Source organism: Salvelinus namaycush, unplaced genomic scaffold (genome assembly GCF_016432855.1).
Source record: "Salvelinus namaycush isolate Seneca unplaced genomic scaffold, SaNama_1.0 Scaffold173, whole genome shotgun sequence".
NCBI classification, from domain to species: Eukaryota; Metazoa; Chordata; class Actinopteri; order Salmoniformes; family Salmonidae; genus Salvelinus; species Salvelinus namaycush.
The window spans coordinates 1,881-15,002 of NW_024058486.1; the positions used below are offsets into that span (position 1 = coordinate 1,881).

Genomic DNA, 13,122 nt, shown 5'->3' on the forward strand with positions numbered 1-13,122 from the left:
GTACTCCACATTGCTTCATACTACGTAGTACATACTACTAAGAATGCATGCCCAGTACTCCACATTGCTTCATACTACGAAGTACATACTACTAAGAATGCATGCCCAGTACTCCACATTGCTTCATACTACGTAGTACGCTAGCGAATGGTGCTCTTGGGTTGTTGTCATGGTGGAAATCAGTTCCTCTGTCGATGGGAAATAGGCTCACTTTCACTATGACTCTCTCAGTTTCTCTTCCCCCTCTGAAATGATTGTTTCCCCTGTCTGTTTCTATCCCTCTTCAGGTAGAAGAATCCCTCAATGACATGGACTTCCAGCTCTCTCTGGAGTTATACTTCACAGATGGAGACTTCTCGTACGTTTCATCATGGCCCAACACTGTGCTTCTCATGCTGTTACCAAACCTGTGTTCAAACACCATTTGAAATCCTAGATACTGTACTTTTAGTGTTTTCTTTAGCCTGCCCAGACAGCCAGATGGATGGGGGTTGCAGGTTTGCTACTAATACACCAGGCAAGCTCAATCAAGCCCAGATAACGTTTTTTAAATTCTTCAACTACTATTTTAACCCAGATCTGGTTATTTTTAGATAAAGATTGTGTTTTTGAATCTCTGTTATGGTGTCCTTAATAAACCGTGTATGCCGGCACTTTGTAGACACGTTTGATGGGGTCTGTTTATACCAAGGGAGTGTGCAGCAGTGCATTCCAAGTCTAATATTTTCCAATACTTTAGATGGAAACATTGCGCACAGTTTTTTTTATATTCGTTATTTGTTTATATGAATACATTTTTCTATTGTATGAGTTGAGTTTCTCCAGCAGATCCGTTCTTTCCCACTAGGCCCGAGGAGCTCAGCTCCCTGCAGAACATCAGCAGTCGTTCGCTCCGCTTGCACTTTAGCCTGAACCGAGGCATCCACCAACACATCAATATCATGTTCGACTACTTCCACCTGTCTGTGGTCTCTATGGCCGTCCACGCATCCCTGGTTGCCCTGCACCAACCCCTCATCAGGTAACACACAGACACACTGTATAGGGAATAGGGTGTGACTTGGGACTGACTTGGATATATCATCACTTCAATAAATAAGCATCGATCCTGTAAGTCTCTCTGGATAAGAGCGTCTGCTAAATGACTAACATGTAAATCTACACTATATTTATCCAACCTCCAGTTCTTTGTCTTCAGTGCAGTATAACTGAAAGGTGTTGACCAGTAAGGCCTGATTCCTTAATGGCTGTTTGTGTGTTGTAGCTTCCCCCGGCTAGTGAAGAGTACATGGCTGAACCGCAACGCCCCCCAGCAGAGTAAAGACTCTGTCATCCCGGCCCTGGAGAATGTGGTGTTTGGAACCAGCTATGTCAAACAGCTGTCTGCTGATGTAAGTATAGATTAGGCCTCAGGGCTGTCTTCCTCTAAAAATTTTCTCGTCTGAGTTGTCTGTTCTAAAACATGTATTTTTCCATATATAGACACACCCTATAAAATCAGCTATATGTACTGAGCTTGTCTGATGCTTTAAGGGCACTGTGATTGAATAATTAAGACGCACAAATTACTCAAGACGGAGCCAGAGATCAACATAACCAGAAGAAAAATACATTTTCCTGACCCTCCTCATAGCTCCTGCTATGACGTTTCCACTGGATCAGACCTTGACATTTTCCCTTTTATCGAAGGGAGAAAGCTGGAAAGATTTTTCAAATACATTGAGGAACTATTGTCATTCTCAATGGATGTAAAAACATAATTTGTTGACTTGCTGTTTGAGGTAAAGAAATACACACTTTAAGAAGCTCCACAGCTCATTAGTGGTGGTGAGTTAAGACAATCACAGATACTATCAGACTTCCCCAAATGGACACATTTCTACATTTGCACACAGGCCAGGTAGCCTAGGTCTACTTGTATGGATAATCAGGTGCGCGTCCTTACACAATATTAACAGGAGCGCTCCAAACATAATACAATGAATAAATTGACCAAACTCTTAAATGGAATGAAATAAACCAAAACGAGTTCCTCACGAGTGTAGCGTAGGTTGTGAGCTCTGCAAACAACGTGTTCACTCTGACATGGAGAATGGTAATTACAAACCAATTAGTCCTCGACCTCCAGATAAATCAGTCATCTCTCACTAATGGCTTCTAGTAGCTCTTCTTCTTCCCTGACTGTAGGCCAAATAATAACATGTTGAATCCGTTCACAGAAATGACCGGAACAAAACAAACATAGATAGATGAGAATGAAAGGTAAATGTACTACTGGTGTCATGGTGAATTGATAGAAGTTAACAATCAAAGGGCAAACCATTCACACAGTTAATATGAAACAAGACGCGTTCTGAAGAGAGACGAGTCTTGTGCATCTAAGCCACACTCACCTTCTTAACTCAACATTTTAAATGATACCTAAAGCATTATCTTCACACATACTGTACTGTAGGCCTCAGGAATACTCTCATAAACGGTGTCGGGTCCAAAGCACTAGACATTTATGGAAAACCAATGCAATTTCGCTTATTTTCTCCATTCTATCAAATTGCTTGAGGTACCAAAGCAAACACCCTCTTGGCTGATGCCTGTCTTAGTGATGGACTGTGCCATCCCCGCTGCCTCCGCAACGGATTAGTCCACTGAGACGGGCAGGAATCAGACAGCTGTCTTGTGTGCCATGAAAATATATCTAGATCTAAAGAAATCGACCAACAGCATATTAACCAAATAACCGACCCGTCTAGTACACCTTCATCCAGAAATCCTGTTGGAGGATTCACAGATTTCATACTTATTCCCCTCCTAATTCCGGGAATCTTCCAACCGTGATGTCCGAAGGTTATCTGTATTTTGTGACCCTTATTCTGCTAGTAATGACTTCTATTAGAATGAGTGTTCTGCTGCCAGGGACAAGCTGCTAGTAATGACTTCTATTAGAATGAGTGTTCTGCTGCCAGGGTCATGCTGCTAGTAATGACTTCTATTAGAATGAGTGTTCTGCTGACAGGGTCAAGCTGCTAGTAATGACTTCTATTATAATGAGTGTTCTGCTGCCAGGGACAAGCTGCTAGTAATGACTTCTATTAGAATGAGTGTTCTGCTGCCAGGGTCATGCTGCTAGTAATGACTTCTATTAGAATGAGTGTTCTGCTGCCAGGGTCATGCTGCTAGTAATGACTTCTATTAGAATGAGTGTTCTGCTGCCAGGGACAAGCTGCTAGTAATGACTTCTATTAGAATGAGTGTTCTGCTGCCAGGGTCATGCTGCTAGTAATGACTTCTATTAGAATGAGTGTTCTGCTGCCAGGGTCAAGCTGCTAGTAATGACTTCTATTATAATGAGTGTTCTGCTGACAGGGTCAAGCTGCTAGTAATGACTTCTATTATAATGAGTGTTCTGCAACCAGGGACAAGCTGCTAGTAATGACTTCTATTAGAATGAGTGTTCTGCTGACAGGGTCAAGCTGCTAGTAATGACTTCTATTAGAATGAGTGTTCTGCTGCCAGGGTCAAGCTGCTAGTAATGACTTCTATTAGAATGAGTGTTCTGCTGCCAGGGACAAGCTGCTAGTAATGACTTCTATTAGAATGAGTGTTCTGCTGCCAGGGTCAAGCTGCTAGTAATGACTTCTATTATAATGAGTGTTCTGCAACCAGGGACAAGCTGCTAGTAATGACTTCTATTAGAATGAGTGTTCTGCTGCCAGGGTCAAGCTGCTAGTAATGACTTCTATTAGAATGAGTGTTCTGCTGCCAGGGTCAAGCTGCTAGTAATGACTTCTATTAGAATGAGTGTTCTGCTGCCAGGGACAAGCTGCTAGTAATGACTTCTATTAGAATGAGTGTTCTGCTGCCAGGGACAAGCTGCTAGTAATGACTTCTATTAGAATGAGTGTTCTGCTGCCAGGGACAAGCTGCTAGTAATGACTTCTATTAGAATGAGTGTTCTGCTGCCAGGGACAAGCTGCTAGTAATGACTTCTATTAGAATGAGTGTTCTGCTGCCAGGGTCATGCTGCTAGTAATGACTTCTATTAGAATGAGTGTTCTGCTGCCAGGGTCATGCTGCTAGTAATGACTTCTATTAGAATGAGTGTTCTGCTGCCAGGGTCAAGCTGCTAGTAATGACTTCTATTAGAATGAGTGTTCTGCTGCCAGGGACAAGCTGCTAGTAATGACTTCTATTAGAATGAGTGTTCTGCTGCCAGGGTCAAGCTGCTAGTAATGACTTCTATTAGAATGAGTGTTCTGCTGCCAGGGTCAAGCTGCTAGTAATGACTTCTATTAGAATGAGTGTTCTGCTGCCAGGGACAAGCTGTACTTTTTGAAGACTAAGGTACAGGGCAGAAGGAAAATAAGTTGTGGTAGGAGAGGTTATTGACAGATGAGATGGGGAAGAAGAAGCCCCCCCCCACACACACACACAGATTGGGTTGATGCCTGAATTCAACATGCTCACTGAAGGGGAATGCAGGAGACAATGCTCAGTCCCCTCGTCACTCTAACATGCATGTAGCCAGACCTAATGGGACAGCTCAGAACACACGCAGACAGACACGCAGACAGACACGCAGACAGACACGCAGACAGACACGCAGACAGACACGCAGACAGACACGCAGACAGACACGCAGACAGACACGCAGACAGACACGCAGACAGACACGCAGACAGACACGCAGACAGACACGCAGACAGACACGCAGACAGACACGCAGACAGACACGCAGACAGACACGCAGACAGACACGCAGACAGACACGCAGACAGACACGCAGACAGACACGCAGACAGACACGCAGACAGACACGCAGACAGACACGCAGACAGACACGCAGACAGACACGCAGACAGACACGCAGACAGACACGCAGACAGACACGCAGACAGACACGCAGACAGACACGCAGACAGACACGCAGACAGACACGCAGACAGACACGCAGACAGACACGCAGACAGACACGCAGACAGACACGCAGACAGACACGCAGACAGACACGCAGACAGACACGCAGACAGACACGCAGACAGACACGCAGACAGACACGCAGACAGACACGCAGACAGACACGCAGACAGACACGCAGACAGACACGCAGACAGACACGCAGACAGACACGCAGACAGACACGCAGACAGACAGACACGCAGACAGACACGCAGACAGACACGCAGACAGACAGACAGCTCAGAAAGCAGTGAAATCCATCGACCTCTTCTCCTAGTTTCATAACAGCCATCCTCCTTAGTAATGGCTATCCAGTCAGTGGTACTATACAGGTTATTTCACATCATATTAATTGCAGGCAGTAAATGGAAGGGATAAGGTTATATGATTCATATTAATTGCAGGCAGTAAATGGAAGGGATATGGTTATATGATTCATATTAATTGCAGGCAGTAAATGGAAGGGATAAGGTTATATGATTCATATTAATTGCAGGCAGTAAATGGAAGGGATAAGGTTATATGATTCATATTAATTGCAGGCAGTAAATGGAAGGGATAAGGTTATATGATTCATATTAATTGCAGGCAGTAAATGGAAGGGATAAGGTTATATGATTCATATTAATTGCAGGCAGTAAATGGAAGGGTTAAGGTTATATGATTCATATTAATTGCAGGCAGTAAATGGAAGGGATATGGTTATATGATTCATATTAATTGCAGGCAGTAAATGGAAGGGATAAGGTTATATGATTCATATTAATTGCAGGCAGTAAATGGAAGGGATATGGTTATATGATTCATATTAATTGCAGGCAGTAAATGGAAGGGATAAGGTTATATGATTCATATTAATTGCAGGCAGTAAATGGAAGGGATAAGGTTATATGATTCATATTAATTGCAGGCAGTAAATGGAAGGGTTAAGGTTATATGATTCATATTAATTGCAGGCAGTAAATGGAAGGGATCAGGTTATATGATTCATATTAATTGCAGGCAGTAAATGGAAGGGATCAGGTTATATGATTCATATTAATTGCAGGCAGTAAATGGAAGGGATCAGGTTATATGATTCATATTAATTGCAGGCAGTAAATGGAAGGGATAAGGTTATATGATTCATATTAATTGCAGGCAGTAAATGGAAGGGATAAGGTTATATGATTCATATTAATTGCAGGCAGTAAATGGAAGGGATAAGGTTATATGATTCATATTAATTGCAGTCAGTAAATGGAAGGGATATGGTTATATGATTCATATTAATTGCAGGCAGTAAATGGAAGGGATATGGTTATATGATTCATATTAATTGCAGGCAGTAAATGGAAGGGATATGGTTATATGATTCATATTAATTGCAGGCAGTAAATGGAAGGGATAAGGTTATATGATTCATATTAATTGCAGGCAGTAAATGGAAGGGATAAGGTTATATGATTCATATTAATTGCAGTCAGTAAATGGAAGGGATAAGGTTATATGATTCATATTAATTGCAGTCAGTAAATGGAAGGGATAAGGTTATATGATTCATATTAATTGCAGTCAGTAAATGGAAGGGATAAGGTTATATGATTCATATTAATTGCAGTCAGTAAATGGAAGGGATAAGGTTATATGATTCATATTAATTGCAGTCAGTAAATGGAAGGGATAAGGTTATATGATTCATATTAATTGCAGTCAGTAAATGGAAGGGATAAGGTTATATGATTCATATTAATTGCAGGCAGTAAATGGAAGGGATATGGTTCATATTAATTGCAGGCAGTAAATGGAAGGGATATGGTTATATGATTCATATCATGTTCAAGCTGCATATTTTACATGTTACATTTTGCCAAATGACAGGCCTGATGAGATGCTGGTCTTTGAGTGATGTATTTGAGGATTTCTCCAGATATGAAAGTTACCTTGCCTAGTGTGCTTCTGCTGCTTGGAGAAAATTGATGGATTTACCAAGCCAGCTAATTCTTCCCATAACAGACAGAAAATGTGATCAGATACGAAAGATTTTGGCCCATTAGAAAGATTTTGGCCCATTTAGAAAGATTTTGGCCCATTAGAAAGATTTTGGCCCATTAGAAAGATTTTGGCCCATTAGAAAGATCTTGGCCCATTAGAAAGATCTTGGCCCATTAGAAAGATCTTGGCCCATTAGAAAGATCTTGGCCCAGGCAAAGCAGCATAATAATATCAATAGGATAAAAGGGGAACAATCGATTTGAAGTTAAGAAAGCAGCCATTGCTTAGTAAACCAAAATGGAGTGCATTCTCTTCACTGTGACCTTGTGTTAACTGTGTGTGTGTCACAGCATCTGTGCCATGTTATAGCCTGTTATGACCTGTTATTAACACCCTGTGTGTCTCCCTCCCTTCAGGGCAGAACATTCCTGGTGTCAGACCAATGTCTGCAGCATGCTTTCAGTCTTCACCACAGTCTCTGTGACATGTTATAGCCTGTTATGACCTGTTATTAACACCCTGTGTGTCTCCCTCCCTTCAGGGCAGAACATTCCTGGTGTCAGATCAATGTCTGCAGCATGCTTTCAGTCTTCACCACAGTCTCTGTGCCAGCCTACTGCTGGCCTACCAGGGCCTGTTTGGTTACTTCACCTCCGTCAGCAAGGACCTGCCCTCCTCTCACCGCATGGAGCTAGGTAGGCCTACACTGCACCATGGTAACACCGGCTCTCTGACACTAGGAACAGTCACACACCCATCACATTGCCAGGTGGCTGCATGGAGAAAAACAGTGTCAACTGAAATGGAAAGAAACTGCAGGATGTTGATGCTCCACAGATGTAATGGATCTGTGGCGCTGACAGACTGGGTCATTCCCCCGTAGTCCATTTATTACCTCCGTTGTAGTGTTGACATGACAACGCTGGACCTGCTGCTTGATTTGACTGCAGGGTTTGAGTTGATGCATTAGATTTAGAGAGCCCTGATACCCAGTGAGAGAATGACAGGACATTCAGCTATGTATTACACCCCAACATGATCCAGAAACATCTAGCCTGCTGCGAGACTTTACTGTTACAACACTCTTGTTTAATGTTGTGCTTTTCTCTTGCTCTTGAATGTCTGTATCTAGAATGAGTAGGATGTATTTTACATTTTGTCTTCATGAACTGGCTGTGTTGTTTATCATAGTATTTGCATGTCATCATTTGCTCCCTGCCTCACACAAAAAGAAGTCCTGTCAGCCGTTCTAGAAGGAAGTTGATGGTAGTAGTTGACTTGCTCACCTTTGGAGTGCTGACTTCCTGTAGTAGTGTCCTGGTGGTGGGCCACATATCATATCCACCACCAACTGATGTGGTACTGCTGAGCTATTCTGACCCTTCACTTTGTAGCCTAGTGGACACCTATACCCTGCACTGTAAGAAGGCATTAGTATATAGACAGTAGGCTGTCTTTGATGTGCCGCCTCTTATGTCCTGACGTTTAAAGGGACGGTACGACATTGTTGTAGTTGGTTTTAGATGTTCAGATGTTCTTAAAGGGATATAGTGCAAGATTTGGGCCTTTAAGCCGTTTTCTATGGATGAACTCTTTGATACCATTTTATGTCTCTGCATTCAGTATATAATGGAAGTTATAGATGGTTAACTGAGGCATAAAAATGGTATCCACAAGTTGATCTGACTCTTGGGATGTAGATAAAGGGCATCATTGCCAGAATGTCGTACTGTCCCTTTAAAACACCTAACCAAGTCAAACCAGCTACGTGTATAACTTAACATCTCCACACACAACATCAACTCTCCTCCCTACAACTAGCTGTGGTCTGGTGCTTCACAGACTGTTAGTCACAACATCAACTCTCCTCCCTACAACTAGCTGTGGTCTGGTGCTTCACAGACTGTTAGTCACAACATCAACTCTCCTCCCTACAACTAGCTGTGGTCTGGTGCTTCACAGACTGTTAGTCACAACATCAACTCTCCTCCCTACAACTAGCTGTGGTCTGGTGCTTCACAGACTGTTAGTCACAACATCAACTCTCCTCCCTACAACTAGCTGTGGTCTGGTGCTTCACAGACTGTTAGTCACAACGTCAACTCTCCTCCCTACAACTAGCTGTGGTCTGGTGCTTCACAGACTGTTAGTTACAGTCACAACATCAACTCTCCTCCCTACAACTAGCTGTGGTCTGGTGCTTCACAGACTGTTAGTCACAACGTCAACTCTCCTCCCTACAACTAGCTGTGGTCTGGTGCTTCACAGACTGTTAGTCACAACGTCAACTCTCCTCCCTACAACTAGCTGTGGTCTGGTGCTTCACAGACTGTTAGTCACAACATCAACTCTCCTCCCTACAACTAGCTGTGGTCTGGTGCTTCACAGACTGTTAGTCACAACGTCAACTCTCCTCCCTACAACTAGCTGTGGTCTGGTTCTTCACAGACTGTTAGTCACAACATCAACTCTCCTCCCTACAACTAGCTGTGGTCTGGTGCTTCACAGACTGTTAGTCACAACGTCAACTCTCCTCCCTACAACTAGCTGTGGTCTGGTGCTTCACAGACTGTTAGTTACAACGTCAACTCTCCTCCCTACAACTAGCTGTGGTCTGGTGCTTCACAGACTGTTAGTCACAACATCAACTCTCCTCCCTACAACTAGCTGTGGTCTGGTGCTTCACAGACTGTTAGTTACAACGTCAACTCTCCTCCCTACAACTAGCTGTGGTCTGGTTCTTCACAGACTGTTAGTCACAGTCACAACGTCAACTCTCCTCCCTACAACTAGCTGTGGTCTGGTGCTTCACAGACTGTTAGTTACAACGTCAACTCTCCTCCCTACAACTAGCTGTGGTCTGGTTCTTCACAGACTGTTAGTCACAGTCACAACGTCAACTCTCCTCCCTACAACTAGCTGTGGTCTGGTGCTTCACAGACTGTTAGTTACAACATCAACTCTCCTCCCTACAACTAGCTGTGGTCTGGTGCTTCACAGACTGTTAGTCACAACGTCAACTCTCCTCCCTACAACTAGCTGTGGTCTGGTGCTTCACAGACTGTTAGTTACAACATCAACTCTCCTCCCTACAACTAGCTGTGGTCTGGTGCTTCACAGACTGTTAGTTAGTCACAACATCAACTCTCCTCCCTACAACTAGCTGTGGTCTGGTTCTTCACAGACTGTTAGTTACAACGTCAACTCTCCTCCCTACAACTAGCTGTGGTCTGGTGCTTCACAGACTGTTAGTTACAACGTCAACTCTCCTCCCTACAACTAGCTGTGGTCTGGTTCTTCACAGACTGTTAGTTACAACGTCAACTCTCCTCCCTACAACTAGCTGTGGTCTGGTGCTTCACAGACTGTTAGTCACAACGTCAACTCTCCTCCCTACAACTAGCTGTGGTCTGGTTCTTCACAGACTGTTAGTTACAACATCAACTCTCCTCCCTACAACTAGCTGTGGTCTGGTGCTTCACAGACTGTTAGTTAGTCACAACATCAACTCTCCTCCCTACAACTAGCTGTGGTCTGGTGCTTCACAGACTGTTAGTTACAACGTCAACTCTCCTCCCTACAACTAGCTGTGGTCTGGTGCTTCACAGACTGTTAGTTACAACGTCAACTCTCCTCCCTACAACTAGCTGTGGTCTGGTGCTTCACAGACTGTTAGTCACAACGTCAACTCTCCTCCCTACAACTAGCTGTGGTCTGGTGCTTCACAGACTGTTAGTCACAACATCAACTCTCCTCCCTACAACTAGCTGTGGTCTGGTGCTTCACAGACTGTTAGTTACAGTCACAACGTCAACTCTCCTCCCTACAACTAGCTGTGGTCTGGTGCTTCACAGACTGTTAGTCACAACATCAACTCTCCTCCCTACAACTAGCTGTGGTCTGGTGCTTCACAGACTGTTAGTCACAACATCAACTCTCCTCCCTACAACTAGCTGTGGTCTGGTGCTTCACAGACTGTTAGTTACAACGTCAACTTTCCTCCCTACAACTAGCTGTGGTCTGGTGCTTCACAGACTGTTAGTCACAACGTCAACTCTCCTCCCTACAACTAGCTGTGGTCTGGTGCTTCACAGACTGTTAGTTACAACATCAACTCTCCTCCCTACAACTAGCTGTGGTCTGGTGCTTCACAGACTGTTAGTTACAACGTCAACTTTCCTCCCTACAACTAGCTGTGGTCTGGTGCTTCACAGACTGTTAGTCACAACGTCAACTCTCCTCCCTACAACTAGCTGTGGTCTGGTGCTTCACAGACTGTTAGTTACAACATCAACTCTCCTCCCTACAACTAGCTGTGGTCTGGTGCTTCACAGACTGTTAGTTAGTCACAACATCAACTCTCCTCCCTACAACTAGCTGTGGTCTGGTGCTTCACAGACTGTTAGTCACAACGTCAACTCTCCTCCCTACAACTAGCTGTGGTCTGGTGCTTCACAGACTGTTAGTCACAACATCAACTCTCCTCCCTACAACTAGCTGTGGTCTGGTGCTTCACAGACTGTTAGTTACAGTCACAACGTCAACTCTCCTCCCTACAACTAGCTGTGGTCTGGTGCTTCACAGACTGTTAGTCACAACATCAACTCTCCTCCCTACAACTAGCTGTGGTCTGGTGCTTCACAGACTGTTAGTCACAACATCAACTCTCCTCCCTACAACTAGCTGTGGTCTGGTGCTTCACAGACTGTTAGTTACAACGTCAACTTTCCTCCCTACAACTAGCTGTGGTCTGGTGCTTCACAGACTGTTAGTCACAACGTCAACTCTCCTCCCTACAACTAGCTGTGGTCTGGTGCTTCACAGACTGTTAGTTACAACATCAACTCTCCTCCCTACAACTAGCTGTGGTCTGGTGCTTCACAGACTGTTAGTTAGTCACAACATCAACTCTCCTCCCTACAACTAGCTGTGGTCTGGTGCTTCACAGACTGTTAGTTACAACGTCAACTCTCCTCCCTACAACTAGCTGTGGTCTGGTGCTTCACAGACTGTTAGTTACAACGTCAACTCTCCTCCCTACAACTAGCTGTGGTCTGGTGCTTCACAGACTGTTAGTCACAACATCAACTCTCCTCCCTACAACTAGCTGTGGTCTGGTGCTTCACAGACTGTTAGTTACAACGTCAACTCTCCTCCCTACAACTAGCTGTGGTCTGGTTCTTCACAGACTGTTAGTCACAGTCACAACGTCAACTCTCCTCCCTACAACTAGCTGTGGTCTGGTGCTTCACAGACTGTTAGTCACAACATCAACTCTCCTCCCTACAACTAGCTGTGGTCTGGTGCTTCACAGACTGTTAGTCACAACGTCAACTCTCCTCCCTACAGCTAGCTGTGGTCTGGTGCTTCACAGACTGTTAGTCACAACATCAACTCTCCTCCCTACAACTAGCTGTGGTCTGGTGCTTCACAGACTGTTAGTTACAACGTCAACTCTCCTCCCTACAACTAGCTGTGGTCTGGTGCTTCACAGACTGTTAGTTACAACGTCAACTCTCCTCCCTACAACTAGCTGTGGTCTGGTGCTTCACAGACTGTTAGTCACAACGTCAACTCTCCTCCCTACAACTAGCTGTGGTCTGGTGCTTCACAGACTGTTAGTCACAACATCAACTCTCCTCCCTACAACTAGCTGTGGTCTGGTGCTTCACATACTGTTAGTTACAGTCACAACATCAACTCTCCTCCCTACAACTAGCTGTGGTCTGGTGCTTCACAGACTGTTAGTTACAACATCAACTCTCCTCCCTACAACTAGCTGTGGTCTGGTTCTTCACAGACTGTTAGTCACAACATCAACTCTCCTCCCTACAACTAGCTGTGGTCTGGTGCTTCACAGACTGTTAGTTACAGTCACAACATCAACTCTCCTCCCTACAACTAGCTGTGGTCTGGTGCTTCACAGACTGTTAGTCACAGTCACAACATCAACTCTCCTCCCTACAACTAGCTGTGGTCTGGTGCTTCACAGACTGTTAGTCACAACATCAACTCTCCTCCCTACAACTAGCTGTGGTCTGGTGCTTCACAGACTGTTAGTCACAGTCACAACATCAACTCTCCTCCCTACAACTAGCTGTGGTCTGGTGCTTCACAGACTGTTAGTCACAACATCAACTCTCCTCCCTACAACTAGCTGTGGTCTGGTGCTTCACAGACTGTTAGTCACAG

At 44.3% G+C, this 13,122-nt stretch overlaps 1 protein-coding gene across 5 annotated transcripts in view; it reads left to right on the plus strand.

Annotated features, from left to right (window-relative positions):
* Positions 1-266: 266 nt before the first annotated feature.
* LOC120037500 (protein FAM135A-like) overlaps positions 267-13,122 on the plus strand; it is a 34,000-nt gene continuing 21,144 nt past the window's right edge. For all 5 annotated transcript variants that reach the window (XM_038983527.1, XM_038983530.1, XM_038983529.1 and 2 more), the window contains exons 1-4: positions 267-358; positions 848-1,021; positions 1,265-1,391; positions 7,472-7,625. In XM_038983527.1, coding sequence (XP_038839455.1) covers positions 309-358; positions 848-1,021; positions 1,265-1,391; positions 7,472-7,625 — 505 coding nt within the window. In that variant the 5' untranslated portion in view covers positions 267-308. The remainder of the gene's footprint in view (positions 359-847; positions 1,022-1,264; positions 1,392-7,471; positions 7,626-13,122) is intronic.